At 37.2% G+C, this 18,330-nt stretch overlaps 1 protein-coding gene across 1 annotated transcript in view; it reads left to right on the forward strand.

Annotated features, from left to right (window-relative positions):
* The window catches only part of LOC136880799 (pancreatic lipase-related protein 2), an 80,413-nt gene that overhangs the window by 43,341 nt on the left and 18,742 nt on the right, over positions 1-18,330 (forward strand). Inside the window, exons 4-5 of the mRNA XM_068226236.1 lie at positions 12,766-12,999; positions 16,156-16,422. Of these exons, the coding sequence (XP_068082337.1) occupies positions 12,766-12,999; positions 16,156-16,422 (501 nt within the window). The remainder of the gene's footprint in view (positions 1-12,765; positions 13,000-16,155; positions 16,423-18,330) is intronic.

Raw genomic sequence — 18,330 nt, forward strand, 5'->3', positions numbered from 1 at the left:
CACACCCCAAAATGAAAAAAAAAAAGACTCATTCATTTTACTGAAAGATAGCATTTTATACTAAACAGTATTCTGATCAGCATTGCATTATTCTTATAAACTACTAGCAAGATACCCATGCTTCGCTACGGTATTATACTGAAATTTATAATTGAATGGATATCGATTTATATATAATCCGTCAAAATTCGAGATCTGACTCGTTTTCTGAGAGATTACGGCAAGTTCCCTCCCATTTTTCAATCTTTCTTTCCAGCAATCGATTTCATATTTCCCGGGCTAGGACCACATTTTCCACCCTGTCAGTTCGGTCCCTAAATGTTTGCCATCTTTTTCTATAAGCATTTTTAATATGGATCAAATTCTTGAGGAGATTCAGCGTGGTGTCTTCTTGGGTGCCTTGGCAGTACTGAACCCGCGGCCGGACTGCATTTGTAGTCATTACCCGTCCAGACCTGTTTCCAGCGCGGTCCGCACATTTGACGACGGTCCAGAATATTATTATTATTATTATTATTATTATTATTATTATTATTATTATTATTATTGGGTTATTATTATTATTATTATTATTATTATTATTATTATTATTATTATTATTATTATTATTATAGATGTTCTGCACCCCACAGCAAGATGCAAGACCGCTAATTGGCGGTAAATTCCATCTGCTGCCATTGTCATTTTTGACATTGTGACCAGCACCATTGTCGCGCGTAGGCAAGTACGCGGAATATCTGGCGATACGAATTACATACTTCCGTGCATTATTGACCTTATTATAGAGGTGAACAATTGGACAATCAATCTCATTCCTATTGTTTATTTCAAATGTTTTTAATTTTTATTTATATGCCAGGAGAATCTACTGTAATCTAAGAACATTCTCCCAAGGAAAAGATTTTTTTTTTTTTTTTTTTTTTTTTTTTTGCTAGTTGCTTTACGTCGCACCGACACAGATATGTCTTATGGCGACGATGGGAGAGGAAAGGGCTAGGAGTTGGAAGGAAGCGGCTGTGGCCTTAATTAAGGTACAGCCCCAGCATTTGCCTGGTGTGAAAATGGGAAACCACGGAAAACCATTTTCAAGGCTGCCGACAGTGGGGTTCGAACCTACTATCTCCCGAATACCAAGGAAAAGATGGCTCTTGAAAACGAACCCAGGAAAGATTAAAAATGATCGGTTTATGATCAGAATAAGTACATCAAAAATCCACAGCCTGTTTCCAGTCATTCGACAGGGTTAGGAATGGAATGAATAAACAGTAAAATCAATTGGTCCAACCTCCTTTTACACCCCACCGTCGTTAGTTTCATTTCCCACCCCCCACCCCCGCAAAAAAGAAAAGAAGGCGTGTTTCTTTATGTTTAAAAGAGATTCCAAACTCCAATGTTCACGTCTATAACCTTCAGTTTTGAGATATAAGTATCCCCATAAAAATAATTCACTTTTTTCACATATTTCACACTCCCCCCCCCCCCCCCTAAGTGAATTTTCCTGCAACAAACTCGTTTCTTTAATAGTAAAGGATCTTCTAAATACCAATTATCACGACTCTAACCTCTTCAGTTTTTGATTTATGTGTCCTCATGAAAGAATTTCAACTCCTTTTCACTCCCGCCCCCCAAGATTATTCCCCCCTCCCAAAACGCGTTTTTCTTTGATTTTAAAGGAGATCCAAATACCAATTTTCATGCCTGTAACAAATATAGTTTTTATTAGATGTAAGTATTCTCAAACAATTAAGTCAATTAATATTTCAGTAATTTCACACTCCCCCCCACCTCATTTGATTTTCCGAGAATACACGTTTCTTTACTTTTTAAAACAGATTCCAAATATCAAATTTCACGTCTGTAACATCTTCATTTTTGAGATATCAGTAGCCTAATTAAAAGAAATCAACACTATCTTCAGTCAATTTTACCCCCCGCCCTCCACCCAAGTGGTATTTCCGAAAACTAAAAATACATGTTTCTTTATTTTCAATAAGATAAAAAATACAATTTTTCACTTCTGTTACATGTTAACTTTTTTGAGATATACTGTAGAAATTCTCATTTTAAAATTTCACCACTTTTTGTTCCCCTTAAGTGGAGTTTCCAAAAACAAATCACCTATGTTTCTTTACATCTACAGGAGATTCCAAATACACACTTTTTATGTCTGCAACATTTTACGTTTCTCAGATGTTCTGTAGATATAGTCTTTCAAAAAATTCACCCCAATTTGTCACTCTTGTTTAACCGCCATTAATTGGATTTTCCAAAAGCAAAAAAATACGTGTTTCTTTGTTTTTAAAGGAGATCCCATATACAAATTTTCAGTTCTGTAATATCTTCAGTTTCTGAGACATATGTATCCTCATTAAAGGCATTCAACCAATTATTCACCATTTTAAACCCCTCCTATTGGGATTTACAGAAAACAAAAAATTACGTTTTCCTTCATTTTTAAGGGAGATTCTAAATACGAATTTTTACATCTGTAAACTTTTAAAGTTTTAAGATGTAGACACACTTATTTTAAAAATTCACCCCCCTTTTCACCCCTCCATTATTTGGATTTTCCAAAAACGAAAAAATACCTGCTTCTTTAGTTTTAAAGTAGATCCCAAATACCAAGTTTCAGGTCTGTAATATCTCCAGGGTCTGAAATATAAGTAGCCTCATTAAAGGCATTCAACCTTTTTTTCACCCTTTTCCACCCTTCCTATTGGGATTTTCCGAAAACAAAAAAAATACATGTTTCTTTATTTTTAAAGGAGATTCTAAATACCAATTTTTACATCTATAAACTTTAAAAGTTTTGAGATATAGATACACTCATTATAAAATTTCACCCCCTTTTCAGCCCCACCATGAATTCTATTTTCCAAAAACCAAAAAATACGTGTTTCTTTATTTTTAAAGGAGATCCCAAACACCAATTTTCAGGTCTGTAATATCTTCAGTTCCTGAGATATAAGTATTCTTTTTAAAGGCATTCAACCACTTTTTCACCTCTTTTCACCCCTCCTATTGGGATTTCCCGAAAACAAAGAAATACGTGCTTCTTTATTTTTAATGAAGATTCTAAATACCAATTTTTACAGCTGTAAACTTTAAAAGTTTTGAGATATAAGTGCACTCATTTCAAAAATTCACCCCCCTTTTCACCCTCCCATTAATTGGATTTTCCAAAAACAAAAAAATACGTGCTTCTTTATTTTTAAAAGCGAACAAAAGTTCCAATTTTCAAGTCTGTAATGTCTGCGGTTTCTGAGATATAAGAACCGGTATCCTGATTAAAAGGCATTCAACCCCTTTTTCACCCTCTTTCACCCATACTATTGGGATTTTCTGAAAATAAAAAAATACGGGTTTCCTTATTTTTAAAGGGGATTCTAAATACCAATTTTCACATCTATAAACTTTTAAAGTTTTGAGATATAGATACACTCATTTTAAAATTTCACACACCCTTTTCACCCCCTTAGCTACGGAATATCCAAAAATCCTCTCTTAGCGAGCACCTACATCTTAATATGAATATATCCTCAAAATTTCATTCCTTTATGTCCAGTAGTTTTGGCTCGGCAATGATGAATCAGTCAGTCAGTCAGTCAGTCAGTCAGTCAGTCAGTCAGTCAGTCAGTCAGGACAAGTTACTTTATATATATAGATATCTGGTACATGCGAGCACTGAAATGGTGTCCCGGTATAAACAAAGCATGGTATACCCGCACCTCCACGCTTAACGCATTGCTGCAGGGAGACAGCCCGCTACAAGACTGTTGTGATTGAAATGGGCACAGTGGTGGATGTATAGCAATACACACACTGTGCCTTTAGCACTACCCGTTCACTCCCTCCCCTCCTTTTCGGTACTGGAGTGGCCTTCGACACTACCCCTTCACTCCCTCTCCTCCTTTTCTGTAGTGCAGTGGGGCAGTGTTGATTGTTTACGTCGGGACTCTATTTCTGTGCTTGCATGTACCACTTGGAAGGCAACAGAAGTCAGGATGTAGATAGTTCCAACTCATGCCGATAGATATAGCTGTGTACTTATGTCATCATGGCGATGAGACAATAACTTCACTGACAGAAACAAATTTTTCTTTAAAAAAGTAGAAAAGTCGTGGTCGTGAGAGCTTCATTGTATTTCTGTTGTAAAGTAGACACAACAGTCTATCACTGGTACCAATTTCAGCAGTTGAAACTTTCCTGTTTTCTCATTGCCACTGTGAATGACAGACAGAATTAGGCATTTTTTAAATATATAGATTAGTATAAAAATAATGAAGTATCCTATCAGTTTAGCTTTTCTAGTATTTTTCCTAGCACTCTACCAGACTCATTTTTTGAAATTTTGACACCTCAGTGCTTTGTTCCTTTTCTGGTTTTATTATAAGTAGAAATAGTGAAATTTTCCATTGCTTTGAAAAGAACACTTTCCTTAAGCAATCATTATACATTTTTGTTATTGGGCTGCAACAGAATCTCACTTGTTATGCCATCATCCCCAGGGGACTTGTTAGAATTAAAGCTCTGAAGCACAAATAGTATTTTCTCTGGGTAAAAATTAGGTCAGCTACACCTATACCAACTTCCTTCACCTGCCTTCTAATTCCTGCTTGACAATCAGAATTGCTTTCTTGCACTCAGCTCATCAGCTACAGTATGAGTACACCAATATGCACATTCAACTGGAATGCTTAGAATCTAACCTTAAAGTTTAACATTTAAGTTCCAATGTTGTACATGTATGTGTAAGGAAGCCTGTGGTAGGGAGGAAATTTTAATGTTCATATTACAGTACCATCTCTATATACTACACCACACTTGGCATTAAACAAATGTGAAATTTTATTCCACACTTGGACTTTCTTATTCCATAATATTTTTTATTTTATTATTTATGTTCTTCTTCATCTTTCAAATTGGCCAACTAAGGACCATGATATTCAACATCTTTGTTTGGAGGTGGCTTTGATACTTGCCCAGTAATCTCGCATTCTTTGGCTGTGTTGTTCCTTTTTTCTCCTTTGTCCATAGGTTGCCTGTCTTCTTTCATGGTGGCTTGTCCTGGAAACCCTTTTACCTTAATATCCTTCTGAGAGGTTATCGGACTTTGCTATCACCTTCTGTTACTCGTGGTTCTTGAATATCTTTGGTCACTTCTGTATGCCATGGTGTCTTGTTCTTTCTATTAATCTAGTACATAAAAAGATGGTTAGTCAGTTTGGTTGGATTCATTCTTCTTCTTTTTTTTTTTTTTTTTTTTTTTTTTTTGCTTTACGTTGCACTGACACAGTTATGGCGACAATGGGATAGGAAAGGCCTAGGAGTTGGAAGGAAGCGGCTGTGGCCTTAATTATGGTACAGCCCCGGCATTTGCCTGGTGTGAAAATGGGAAACCATGGAAAACCATCTTCAAGGCTGCCAACAGTGGGACTCGAACCCACTATCTCCCGATTACTGGATACTGGCTGCACTTAAGCGACTGCAGCTATCGAGCTCGGTGGATTCATTCTTGAGATATGACTGTAGAAGGTTAGATGTCTCTTCCTGGCCACATCTGTGATTTTTTCAGTGTACTTGTAGAACTCCTGGTTGGGTTGCCTCCTGTATTCATCTTTTTCTTTGACTGGTCCCAATATCTTCCATAATATCTTTCTTTCTTTCTTTCTTGGATCTCCAGTTTGTCTGTCCATTCTTTTCTGTTAAGTATTGACGCAAGTGGGTTTTTTTTTTTTTTTTTTTGCTAGTTGCTTTACGTCGCACCGACACAGATAGGTCTTATGGTGACGATGGGATAGGAAAGGCCTAGTAATGGGAAGGAAGTGGCCGTAGCCTTAATTAAGGTACAGTCCCAGCATTTGCCTGGTGTGAAAATGGGAAACCACAGAAACCATCTTCAGGGCTGCTGACAGTGGGGTTCGAACCCACTATCTCACAGATGCGAGCTCACAGCTGCGCGCTCCTAACCACACGGCCAACTCGCCCGGTGACACAAGTGTAATAGACTAATATAACTTGGAAACAATATTATTTAACTCATGGGTAAATAATGCAAATATTATTATTATTATTATTATTATTATTATTGTTATTATTATTATTATTATTATTATTATTATTATTATTATTATTTGTGAGGTATCGCTATGAAGAATTTACATCCATTTAGTATTATTATTATTTACGTAGTTGTGTACGAACCTTATTTGGTATAATCACGATCATATTATTGGTGAGGTTATGTCATGAAACATCTGCTGTAAATGAGTTTATTTAATGTAAGAACTCATAATTAATAGTATATCATTTATTATTACCTCTATATATATGATGTATAATCCAATGTAACATTGTGCAACACATTGTAATTAGTCCAGAACAATGCTATGCACAACTAGAATTATGTAGAAAGTTCCTTATATTGTAAGTAGGCTATTCTAAACTCTCAAATTTACGAGAAAACATGTTATGTCATATTCTTCTAGAAGTCTGGCCAGGCAATGTATATAAAGAGGCAGTCTTGAGGATAGAGTTGAGTTGTTTTAATGAAACTTGTGTGGAAGTAGTGTTAACCGAGTGTTTGAAGTCAAGTATGTGAATTGGTTTTGTTGAGTTAGTAGTTGACATGCATCTATTGCAGTCTTCTTCTGATTTTTCATAGCAGTGTTTTGTTTATGATGGAGTTTATTAGTTTGTGTGTATAGAATTTGTGTAAATGACTTGTAAATAAAATAGTGTGCATAACTGACAGCATTTTGTGTGTGCGTCTTTGTGGATACATCAGTATCAGACACTCATTGGCATACACTGCTTCTCGACAGATGACTGCACAGTAGTGTCTGAGTTTGATATTGTGGGAGAGATACTTCTCATATAAATGTTCTTGATTAGTTGGTATGCCAGTTCTAGTTTGTTCATCCAGGTTGTTAGTACAGCTTCTTCTGAGAGAGTGGGTTCCAGCCATTCTTCAAGGTACTTGAACTTGTTGTTTCTCCATTTCTCGCAGTAGCAGTTATAGTTCACTGGGGGCATCACTGATGTTGGTGAGGTGTTTTGTGTTTTGTTGTATCTAGTGACACTTATGAACCCATGTTAGCAGCCTGTTGTCTGAGTGTATTGAGCTGCTTCACTGCTATTTCAGTTGAGCTCACCAGAAGTGCCATGTCATCTGTGAATGCCAGATAATTCACTGCTAGTCCCTCTTGTTTGTTTGCCAAGTACAGAAGGTTGTTTTTGTTATCTCTGATGACGAGTTTGATGGCTGCTGGCAGTGCTGCTATCAACGTGAGCACATAAAAATGGGGAGTGATGATTCACATCAGTACTGAGAGCGTGTGTAGAGTTTTGTGAGCTGTAACGGTGCTGGAGTTGATTGACCCTTACTGGGAGAGCTACATAATGGCCCTTTCCGATACTAAATATAGCTTTTCTTGCAATCCAAGGAATGTGCAAGAAGCATGATTTCTTGATATCAAAGAACGGGATCAGTGTGGTATTGAATAAAATAGACAAAGGCTGACTGGGCTTAAATCCAGAGGGGAAAAATCAGGCAAGTCCACAACCAGCCACCAGACAAACACCAGAAGTGGTGAGGAAAGTGAAGGCCCTTGTCTCAGGTGGTAACCCTCCCCCACAAAGGACTATCACACGTATGTTGGAGATGTCTGTTTCAACAGTTAATACCATAATCAACAAGGACCTGCAATTAGAAAAGCGGCATAAGTTCCGAGTTCACAAGCTGTTGCCTCATCACATTTCAGAATGTCACACTAACGCAAGAAAGCTATATGAGAGCTATCTGGAAAAATGTGGTGACATTAGACGAAGCATATGTGTACCTTAGTGACTATAACAAACCCCGTTCGATTTACTACTGTCTTAGAGACAAAAAATTTATCAAACTTTGTATAAAAATTGCCAGGAATGTTTTCCAAGGGCAGTGTTTTCCCTAAAACTTTTCATCTGCCGGGTGGCAGGAATGAGTATCCTGGTGGGGAATACTATGTAAAATTTGTTTCTCCTTTACTGACATTCATGTGCATTCAAATCACTCTTTTTCTTTCATAGGATACTCCCTGCAAATGCAACTATCTGATCCCAACATTCCTGGTTCCATAACATCACTAAGACAATAGATTCTAGTGTCAGTTCTCCTTGCTCAACTTCTAAACCTCCTCTTCATGTAGTAATATCAGACAAGTAAACATTAACTGCAAAACTGAACTATTCTAGTGTTATTATCATGAATAAGACATAACTTCTTGTGTTCTAATGCTTGTTCGGAAACATGTAACACTGGGACTTACCACTCGGTTGTTGTGGAGTATCATACAAGTTTGTGACGTCATGCAGAATCGAGCTCGCATGCGATTTCACGCTAATCCACGACATTATGCGATAGTCAAGCTAAACCTTTAAACTTTGATGTAATCGATGCAATTATGCTGACAATATTGAAGATTTATCATATAAATAAGCACTTTTACAGTATACAATAACCTCATTTATCCAGATTAAGTGGGACTGGGTCTAATCCAGATTATCGAAAGTCCGGATAATCTGGAAAAACTAAAAAACAAACACATTATATGTTATATAATATATTAACATAAGTTGTACAGTAATACCTTTCTCTCAATTGTACAAAAAAAATATAAGAACACCTTTCTTACATTTACAACTCTGTTTTATGCACTAAAAAATGTGTGAGCTTTTCCTGTTTTACATTTGTATGGCATTTGCGTGCAGCACGATCATGAAGACATTTTACTACCATCAGTTCTGGCAGTGTGGTTTCAGTCTGGGATTCTAAATAGGCCATCAGTTTGTCCAGCTGCATTGTTGCATCTCCATGAGTCATTGTTTCTTCTGATGGAGTGCCAGTTTCATTTTCGAATTCACCATCACTCTTGTCATTACCTGCCGTAGCTTGAATTACAGTCATTTTTCAACCAGTCATTTACGTCGTTCACATCAACGTCCGAGAATCCGGGAATGCATACAAATGTGTCAAGGAACTCAGAAGAGTCCACGTTTTCCCATTCTCAATTCCAGGTGAATGTGGGGACGGTACTTTCGATAGACCGTGGCCGACTTACTTCCAATTCCTGTCCTTAATTATCCTTGGCGGAAAAGACATTCCAGAAGAATCGACCCCGTAAAATAAATACTGTACAAGTAAAAATAAATGTTTACTATTTTCAATCCGGATTAATGAGGGCCGGATAAATGATGTTCTTGCATATTTACATTTTAATTTGGAACACCTAATGACTCATATGTATTAATATTATGTAACTAGCACATATCTGGGTTATGTTAGCTGGGCGATCTGTAAAAAGGGAAAACAATGAATGGGTTTCATGATCATCTCTGGATACTGTTACAATGGCAAGTTAACCATTTGCCATGTCGCTAATAATGTGAAGTGAATTCTACATATTATCAGCAAGAGGTTTTAACACCCATATTTACAATACAGATATCCCACCACTTTATGGGAGGGATAAGAATCTGGCATGGGTACATCAAAATAAAAGATTCAGCCACTTCTCTTGTTTGACTCATCTGTTCTTAAAGAGAATGGAGATGGAAACTGGAATTTGTTCAATTCCTTTTACTGACATTCCAGTGAAGGCACCCTATGAGTCAGCCATGGACTTCTGTGCATTCGGACTCCTAAAAAGGGCCTTAGGAAATAGACATCCACGCACTATCAATGGCCTTTGGAAAGCCTGTCGGAGGAATGATAGGCATGCTAGCTCTGCGAAAAAGTCTGTTGCAATGGAAATTACATTGTTGGGCTATACCTAGAAATGCTGGCTTTAATAACAACGTTATTGGTTTTACGTCCTACTAACTACTTTTTCGGTTTTTAGAGGTGCAGAGGTGCCGGAACTTAGTCCTGCAGGAGTTCTTGTACGTACCAGTAAATCTACCAAAATGAGGCTGACATATTTGAGCCCTTCAAATACCACTGGACTGAGCCAGGATCAAACTTGCCAAGTTGGGGTCAGAAGGTCAGTGCCTCAAACATCTGAGCTACTCAGCCCAGCAATGCTCCCTTTCCAATGGAGCAGGATAATTGATGAAGACATGGCATTTATTAGGCTAATTACCCTTCAAATATCGTCCCCAGAGAACCCGAACGACTTCTGTAAATCCCACTAGGGACTATCTGTTTATCCAGCTCTTTCTGATACTCTCTGATAACCTTCTCTAATGCATAGTTGAGTTCAGTACAAGAGCGACCTTGCCTGAATCCTCCCTGGTATTCTCCCAATTGTGGGTCCAGTTGGGGTTTGACTGTTCAATAAGCCCTTGGACAATATCTTCTACGTGACTGGTGTCAAGGAGATTCCTAATAATTGTTCATATTGGTCAGAGTCACCTTTCTTGTGTAAGGGTGGATCAGAGCAGATGTCCAATAAGTTGGTACGTTCTAGGTCTCCCAAATGTTCTACAGCATCCCTGTCAACTTGCTGATTGCTTTGTCTCCAGCCTGTTTCCATATCTTAGCCACTACTGAGTCTTCTTCTGGTGCTTTTTCATTTTTCAATGACTGGATGATGTTTGACACTTCCTCTTTTGTTGGAGGTGGGAGTATGGTTATCTAGGACAGTCTTGATAGACAAAGGAGGTCTCAGGAGATTCACAGTTGAGAAAAGTCTTGAAGTACATGGTCATAAGGTGGCACTTGGCCATGTCATTATGGGCTATCTTCCCACAAGGTCCCTTGAAGGCTGGGTGGGGTATAGTCATTGAGATTTTGTTAGAAGTTCCTGGAGTTGTTCATCTTAAATTCTTCATCCAACTGTGTTAACTGGTCGAGGGTATACTGACACTTAACCTGCTTGATGGTCTTGGAGGTTAGTCGGCGCTGCTCTAGGAATTTGTCTCTGTTACACACACCATAAATGAAACCTTATGTCATAGTCAGTCATATTTATTCAATGACAACATACAAGGCAAAAAAAAGAAATTGAAAACATATACACAGAACTCATTGCAAAGAGGAAAGAGAAAACATATACACAGAACTCACTGCAGAGAGGAAACATTCACATAGAACTCACTGCAAAGAGATAATGGATACATAGCAATATTTTTACACCTGCATATTCTCCCCACCCTGGTCGATCTTCAATGGAATGACCATAAAAATAATAAATAATATAAATTTCACAGTTCATCCAACATTTCCACAAAAGAAATTACCATTTTTTTAAATCTGGGAATTCCATTAAGAACACTAATGAATTGGTTGAAAAACTAAATCCTGTTACTATTCAACCCAACTATTCTCTCCATTCCTTCGATATTGTTAACATGTACCCAAGAATCCTGATTTCCAAAATTTGTCCAATTATTCACAACACAGTAGCCTGAGCCCACCAGAAATTCAAGATTTCATCTCTATTCTAAAAATGGTTTTGAATAATAATACCATTTATCAGCAAAATGGGTTAGCTATGGTATCGCCAGCATCAGGCATCCTAGCTGAAATCTATCTGGATCATTTAGAATACACCAAAATTAATAATAACAACATCTTTAATAATATTATTTTTTGATCAAGATATGTGGATGACACTCTTGTAATCAAGAATGAAAGTGCAAATGATGCCGTCATGAGACAATTTAAATGAAATTTCAGAAACTGTGAATGTGCTTTTTGAGGCATTACTCAACAGTTTCTTTTTGAACAAGCCTCACAACAAACCTTTACACGCTCGCTCCCTGCCTACTGGATCCAACCCTCCCCTACTCTCCCTTCAAACTAGCTTTCATCACACATGGCCTCCGCAGTTCACCTCCAGTCAACCATCAACATTAACATACGTTTCAAACTAACCATTCTTGGGCAGGCAAGGACGTCAGTAGTCAGATGTGTCGCATATTATTCCATTTTCACTTGTAATTATAAGATTCTTCAAACTTGCCTACTTTTAATGTTGCTAATAGCCACCATTTTCATTCTAGGGGTACTCACCTACACACAATTTCTCCATCTATGAAATCACAGCCAAATATTCTGCCTGCCTTATAACTAAGAATTGTTAACATCATCATGCCAAGAAGAAGAACTCAATTTTATTTTATTGGAACTATCACATGTGTTTAATATCTTTGTCTTCATTTTATTAGAACTAAACCTTTGTGCTCCATAACATTCTCCAAACATAAGTTTTTAATTGACGTATTCGGTAATCCGAATCATATTTTAATACATCACCACATGAAAAATAACTCAATTACCATATTTTACTGAATTATCAGATGTTCAATATCTTTATTCTTCATTTTAATAGAACCACATATTGTGCTCCACAACATTTCTTTAACATGAATTTTTAACTGACATATTTGGTAATTTGAATCATTTTAATGGGTTTTTGTCCTTGTCTATTGTTCTTATTCTTACAAGAATTGGCTGATGATGTCCACAAGATAGATGAAACATGTACCGATATTTGGTAACTGTTAATCAAATACATAAAAGAATCTTTTAGTATTGTAAAGGTGGAACATTTGACTACCTTTTGATTAAGTATACAGTATTATTATGCATAGTATTATTATTTTGGTTGTGTGTGATTTGACTGCTTGATAATTAAATGACTGTCATTACTAATTCAGTTGTTATTCAACTTGATTAGATAATAAATAAATATGATGATGATGCTTGTTGTTTAAAGGGGTCTAATATCTAGGTCATCGGCCCTGAAAATAATTATATAAGTTGTGTTAGTTTGTTGATAGGTCTTGACCCAGCATCCCCAATCTTCAAGAATCAAATGTTGCTCGATCCGTCTCGAAAACTCGATAAAGAAGATGCTCATTTTGTAGATGTCATTCATACAGATGGCAGTCCTGATTTTTTAAATGGATTTGGCCTATTACAACCCCTTGGTCATGTTGACTTCTTCCCAAATGGAGGCAGAGAACAGCCAGGATGCAATGATGGGAGAGCCTCTATTATTGCGAGTCACTTAGGTAAATATATAATGCAAATTAAGTGTAAATATATTATTATTATTATTATAGAAAGTTGTTTTAATAACAGCAAGATGTGATCCATACCTATTTTTATTTGAAGAACTAGTCTTCATTATTAATTCACTGCTCCAGTTACTTCCTTGGTATGGACATTGTGTTAGACTGTCATATAAAGCAGTAAAGGTCCCTTTCATCATCAAAAGCAGAAGAGAATGAGGAGATTATGATTCCTAAGTTCCTTGACTTTCAGTGCAATGTTTGACATTGAACTGATCAGCATCAACATTCAACAAGCTGTTTATTTTGTAGTGATTTGGTAGTTAAATGGAATGTTCCATTACCTAATACTGTCATGAAGTCCGTCTCCATGGATAAATGGTTAGCATGCTGGCCTTTGGTCCCAGGGGCCTTAGGTTCGATTCCTGACCGGGTCAGGCATTTTAACTTTCATTAATTAATTCCTCTGGCTTGGGGGCTAGGTATTTATGTTGTCTTCAGTATTAGAATTCATCTTAGGTAGGACCAGTGGTGGCTGGTGCAGAAAATCAGTAGTGTGCTGTAACCCATCCCCCCTCCAAAAATAAAAATATTTAGAAACATACCGGTATGCGGTTTTCAAGAGGCTCTCCACTAAGTTTTCCACACTGAGCAAACACGAAACAACCCCAACACATATACATATTCCTCATACAAAACTATAAAACTGTATAATTAAACACACAATAACATCTGCATTGGCAAAATATTCACGAACTCAAACACTTGTTGTGAGCACACAAAAACAGAACCAGCAACATCATAATGCAAAATAGTGTGTTATGATTTTATAGTGACATTTATAAACTAGACATTTTTTAATTAAAGGAAATCACAAAATCATGTCCTCATTATAACACATAAAGTACATTTTTGTTTTGCTAGTTGCTTTATGTCGCACCGACACAGATAGGTCTTATGGTGATGATGGGATAGGAAAGGCTAGGAGTTAGAAGGAAGCAGCCGTGGCCTTAATTGAGGTACAGTACCAGCATTTTCTGGTGTGAAAATGGGAAACCACGGAAAACCATCTTCAAGGCTGCCAACAGAGGGATTTGAACCCACTATCTCCCGGATGCAAGCTCACAGCCGTGTGCTCCTAACTGCATGGGCAACTTGCCCATTAGTACAATTTTTATAGTTCATCGATTTACAAATGTGGTTATGGAATAGGCAGGTTGGGAGTATTCTATCCTCTTTGGTATTAAAAGACCTGGTAGGAACAGCTGATGGCTTCCTCTACAGTATTTTGTTTCGCATTTGCTTTGAGCAATCCCCTCTTAAATACTACCATTGAGTCAAGAGGGTGCCACCTGCCATATTCTCATTTCGGTCTCAATGCAAGTGTGACTAGTGCTGCCTCTTTGTGGTCAAACGAAGAATCGCTGTGAAGTGATGTCTTGGCTGTTGTTTCCACAGTATATCAGAAAAGTTTGGCACACATGCGCAAAAGGCAGAGATTCTGCTTTTTGGCAAAAAGCTTAGAAATTCTCACTGAGCTGTGATCTGCACAGCCATCCAGTAACGAGCGCACGGCTAGTTACTTGTTTATGAGGGGAGTTGAATACTTTCCTATTCTTTGGCTGACATCTTTTTCAATGCACTGTATTTGATTGTAGATAATATTTTTAAAGTAATTTATTTTTCAAATAGGCAATGTCTGCAGCACTTCAGCACATAAGATACGGCCACCCCTGGGTAGAACCCCATCCTCACAGATCTGCAAGCCGCTTATATGGTGTCAACTCCAAACACCTGTACGAGGCCTCTCCGGAGGCCACACACTATTATTATGATTAATATTATAATGGAAAGACTTCAAAAAATGTGTAGCAGTTATTTTACATGGTCTTTAATGGCCCTAAATAATAATAATAATAATAATAATAATAATAATAATAATAATAATAATAATAATAATAATAATAATAATAATAATAATAATAATAATATAACAAAATTGAAAATGGACATTATAGGTTAAGAGGACATGAAGAACTGTATCATGAAAATGAACAACTGATGAAGTCCATTAGGAAAAGAATGAAATTCTATGGACACTTCTTCAGAATCAATGGAAAGCGATTGACAAAAATAATCTTTCATATACTTAATAGTAGTCCTGAAGTTTCTGATAAGTGGTTCCAGGAGATGAGGAAGGAGTTCAACAAGGCTGGACTAAAGTGAGAGGACATCTCAAATCGAGCACAGCCCCAGTTACAAACCATGAAGGGCTTCGATGAAGAACAAAAGCAGAACAGTGGTTGGGTGAGGGAAAGATGGTAGGGTACCAAGGAAAGATGCAGCAATTTTTGGCTGCAAAAAATAAATAAATAAAAATTTAAAAAAATAAAAAATAAAAAAAAGAAATAATAAAAATTAAAAAAATTAAAAAAGACTTCAAAAAATGTGTAGCAGTTATTTTACATGGTCTTTAATGGCCCTAAACGAAAAGTAATAATAATAATAATAAGCAAAAAGAACCAAACCCCATGGCACTACAGCCCTTGGCGGGACTTGGCCTACCAAGCGACTGCTGCTCAGCCCAAAGGCCTGCAGATTACAAGGTGTCGTGTGGTCAGCACGATGAACCCTCTCGGCCGTTATTCTTGACTTTCTGGACTGGGGTCACTATCTCACTGTGAGATAGATCCTCAATTCTAATCACGTAGGCTGAGTGGACCTCGAACCAGTCCTCAGGTCCAGGTAAAAATCCCTGACCTGGCCAGGAATTGAACCCGGGGCCTCTGGCTAAGAAGCAGGCGTGCTACTCTTACACCACAGGGCTGGCTTAATAATAATAATAATAATAATAATAATAATAATAATAATAATAATAATAATAATAATAATAATAATAATAATTAGTACAATGTATAGTTAGCTGAGTAGGTTATTCTAAAATAATATCATATATTGTTATAATTGTTAAAAGTCTGATTTTATGAGGAAATATTTGCTGTACAATGAATAAATATGCAAACTTAAGACACAAATGATGGAGTCTGCAGTGGTCAAAGAAAAGTAAAATGTGATTTTAAACATAGCTATTGTGTACCTCCTGTGCTTTTCATTTGTACCAAACTTTTTTTTTTTTTTTTTTTTTTTTGCTTGCAGAGGGAACTGTGAATTCTAGTCTTGTATGCAGCCATGTACGAGCTTGGAGGCTGTTCATGGAGAGCCTGGAACAGCTGAATGGAAAGTGTAAATTTGTGGCATATCCTTGCCATTATGATCGTTTTGGATTCAGGAAGAACTTCTGCATGCCTCCTCCAGAGTTCTGTGATTCTAAGACACCTTGTGGAGAAATGGGAATTGGAGCAGAGAAGGCACCAGGAAGAGGAGCTATGTACTTGATGACTCGAAGTGACTGGCCATACTGTGGTAACTATTCTCTACATAGATTTCATCATCATCATCATCATCATCATCATCATCATCATCATCATCATCATCACCATCATCATCATCAATTCCTCTTTTCCAGCTAACACTAGGCAGGGGGGCAAATATGGTTCCTCTCCACTTCACCCTGTCTCTCCACCATTCCTCATGTTCGCATCTAACATTGTGTTCCAGTTCAGGTTCCACTGTCCTATGCTCTTCTTCATAGAGTCCATCCATCATAATCCATCATCATCTTGGTCTTCCTGGTCCTCTCTTCCCTGTCATTTACCTTTCCAGCGTTTGACTTGGCAGTCTTTCTTCTGCTTGTCCAAACCACCTCAATAAGTTTTGTTCCAGTTGGTCATTTAGTTATTTTCTTATTTAGTTCTTTTTATAGGTCTTCATTCCTCACTCTGTCCCTCCAAGTCTTCTGTACCATACTCCTCAGGAATTTCATTTCAGCTGCCTTTACTCTACTCTCATCTCTCTGAGTCATTGTCCAGGTATCTGCTGGTAAGTAACATCCCTTGTACATTACTTCTTTAGACTTCGTTGGCACCGGTACATCTTTATTCCATATTAATCTCTATACCTGGTGGTAAAAGGCACTCATCTGTTGTATCCTTCTACTAATTTCCATATCCATTCTTCCATTTTCTTTGTGTTCACTTCCCAAATATTTGAAGTGTTCTACTATTTCCAGTTCGTTGTGTCCAATGTTGATAGCTTTTCTCCTTCCTTACTTCCTCTACTCATCAGCATTGTCTTGCTCTTCTCCGTGATGATCCTCAATCCCCATTGTTTAATCCTTCTATTCAGTACATTTAGCTGTTGTTGTACCTCCTCCTCATCTTCTCCCTAGCTCACATCATCATCATCTGCAAACATCATTACATTCATTCTTTTCCCTTTAAAATCTTCCCTTCCTGCCTTGATGATATCATCCATCATCAATATGAACAGCAAAGATGACAGCATACTCCTTGGTTTTATCCCATTGTCAGTTCCAGACCACTCTGTTCTACCTACTGTTGTCTTCACACAGTTGTAATAGTTGTCATGTATTGCTTTTATCATTCTTATTAGTTCCTTGTCACTGCCCCTGTATGTCAGGCTTTCTCAAACTTTTGATCTGGGGATGCTGTTGTATGCCTTTTTAAAAGTAATTACTATTTCCTCCCCATATTCCCAGCTCTTTTCCATGATCTGTCTCAAAATGAAAATGCGTTCTACTGTTGACCTTCAACTTCTGAATCCAAATTGTTCATCTTGTAACTGACTTTCCATCTTTTCTCTAATTTTTTTTCCCTCCAATATCCTTTCCATTATCTTGGCAACATGGGAGAGGATGGTGAATCCTGGGTAGTTACTGCACATCTTCTTATATCCTTTCTTGAATATTGGTATTATAACCCCCTTTTCCCAACCCTTGGGCACTTTTTTCTCCCTCCATACACACTAAAGTATTTTATGTCCACTTACAGAATACTGACTTCGCTTAAGTGCAGCCAGTATCCAGTAATCAGGAGATAATGGGTTCGAACCTCACTGTCGGCAGTCCTGAAGATGGTTTTCCGTGGTTTCCCATTTTCACACCAGGCAAATACTGGGGCTGCACTTTAATTAAGGTCACGGCTGCTTCCTTCCCATTCCTAGGTCTTTCCCATCCCATCATCGCTATAAGACCTATCTGTGTCGTTGCAACATAAAGCAAATAGCAAAAAAAAAAAAAAAAAAAAAGAATATTGACTTTTGGACTTATAGAATAGATTTCTTACTTTATCTAATATGAAACTTAAAATAACATTTTAGCCCATAAAAATACTGAAAATTAATTAATTATTATATTAATCCAGAAGCATATACATTTGTGTGAGTAAAAATTAGAACAGAAAATTAGAATTT

This window comes from Anabrus simplex, chromosome 1, assembly GCF_040414725.1.
Source record: "Anabrus simplex isolate iqAnaSimp1 chromosome 1, ASM4041472v1, whole genome shotgun sequence".
Taxonomy (NCBI): domain Eukaryota; kingdom Metazoa; phylum Arthropoda; class Insecta; order Orthoptera; family Tettigoniidae; genus Anabrus; species Anabrus simplex.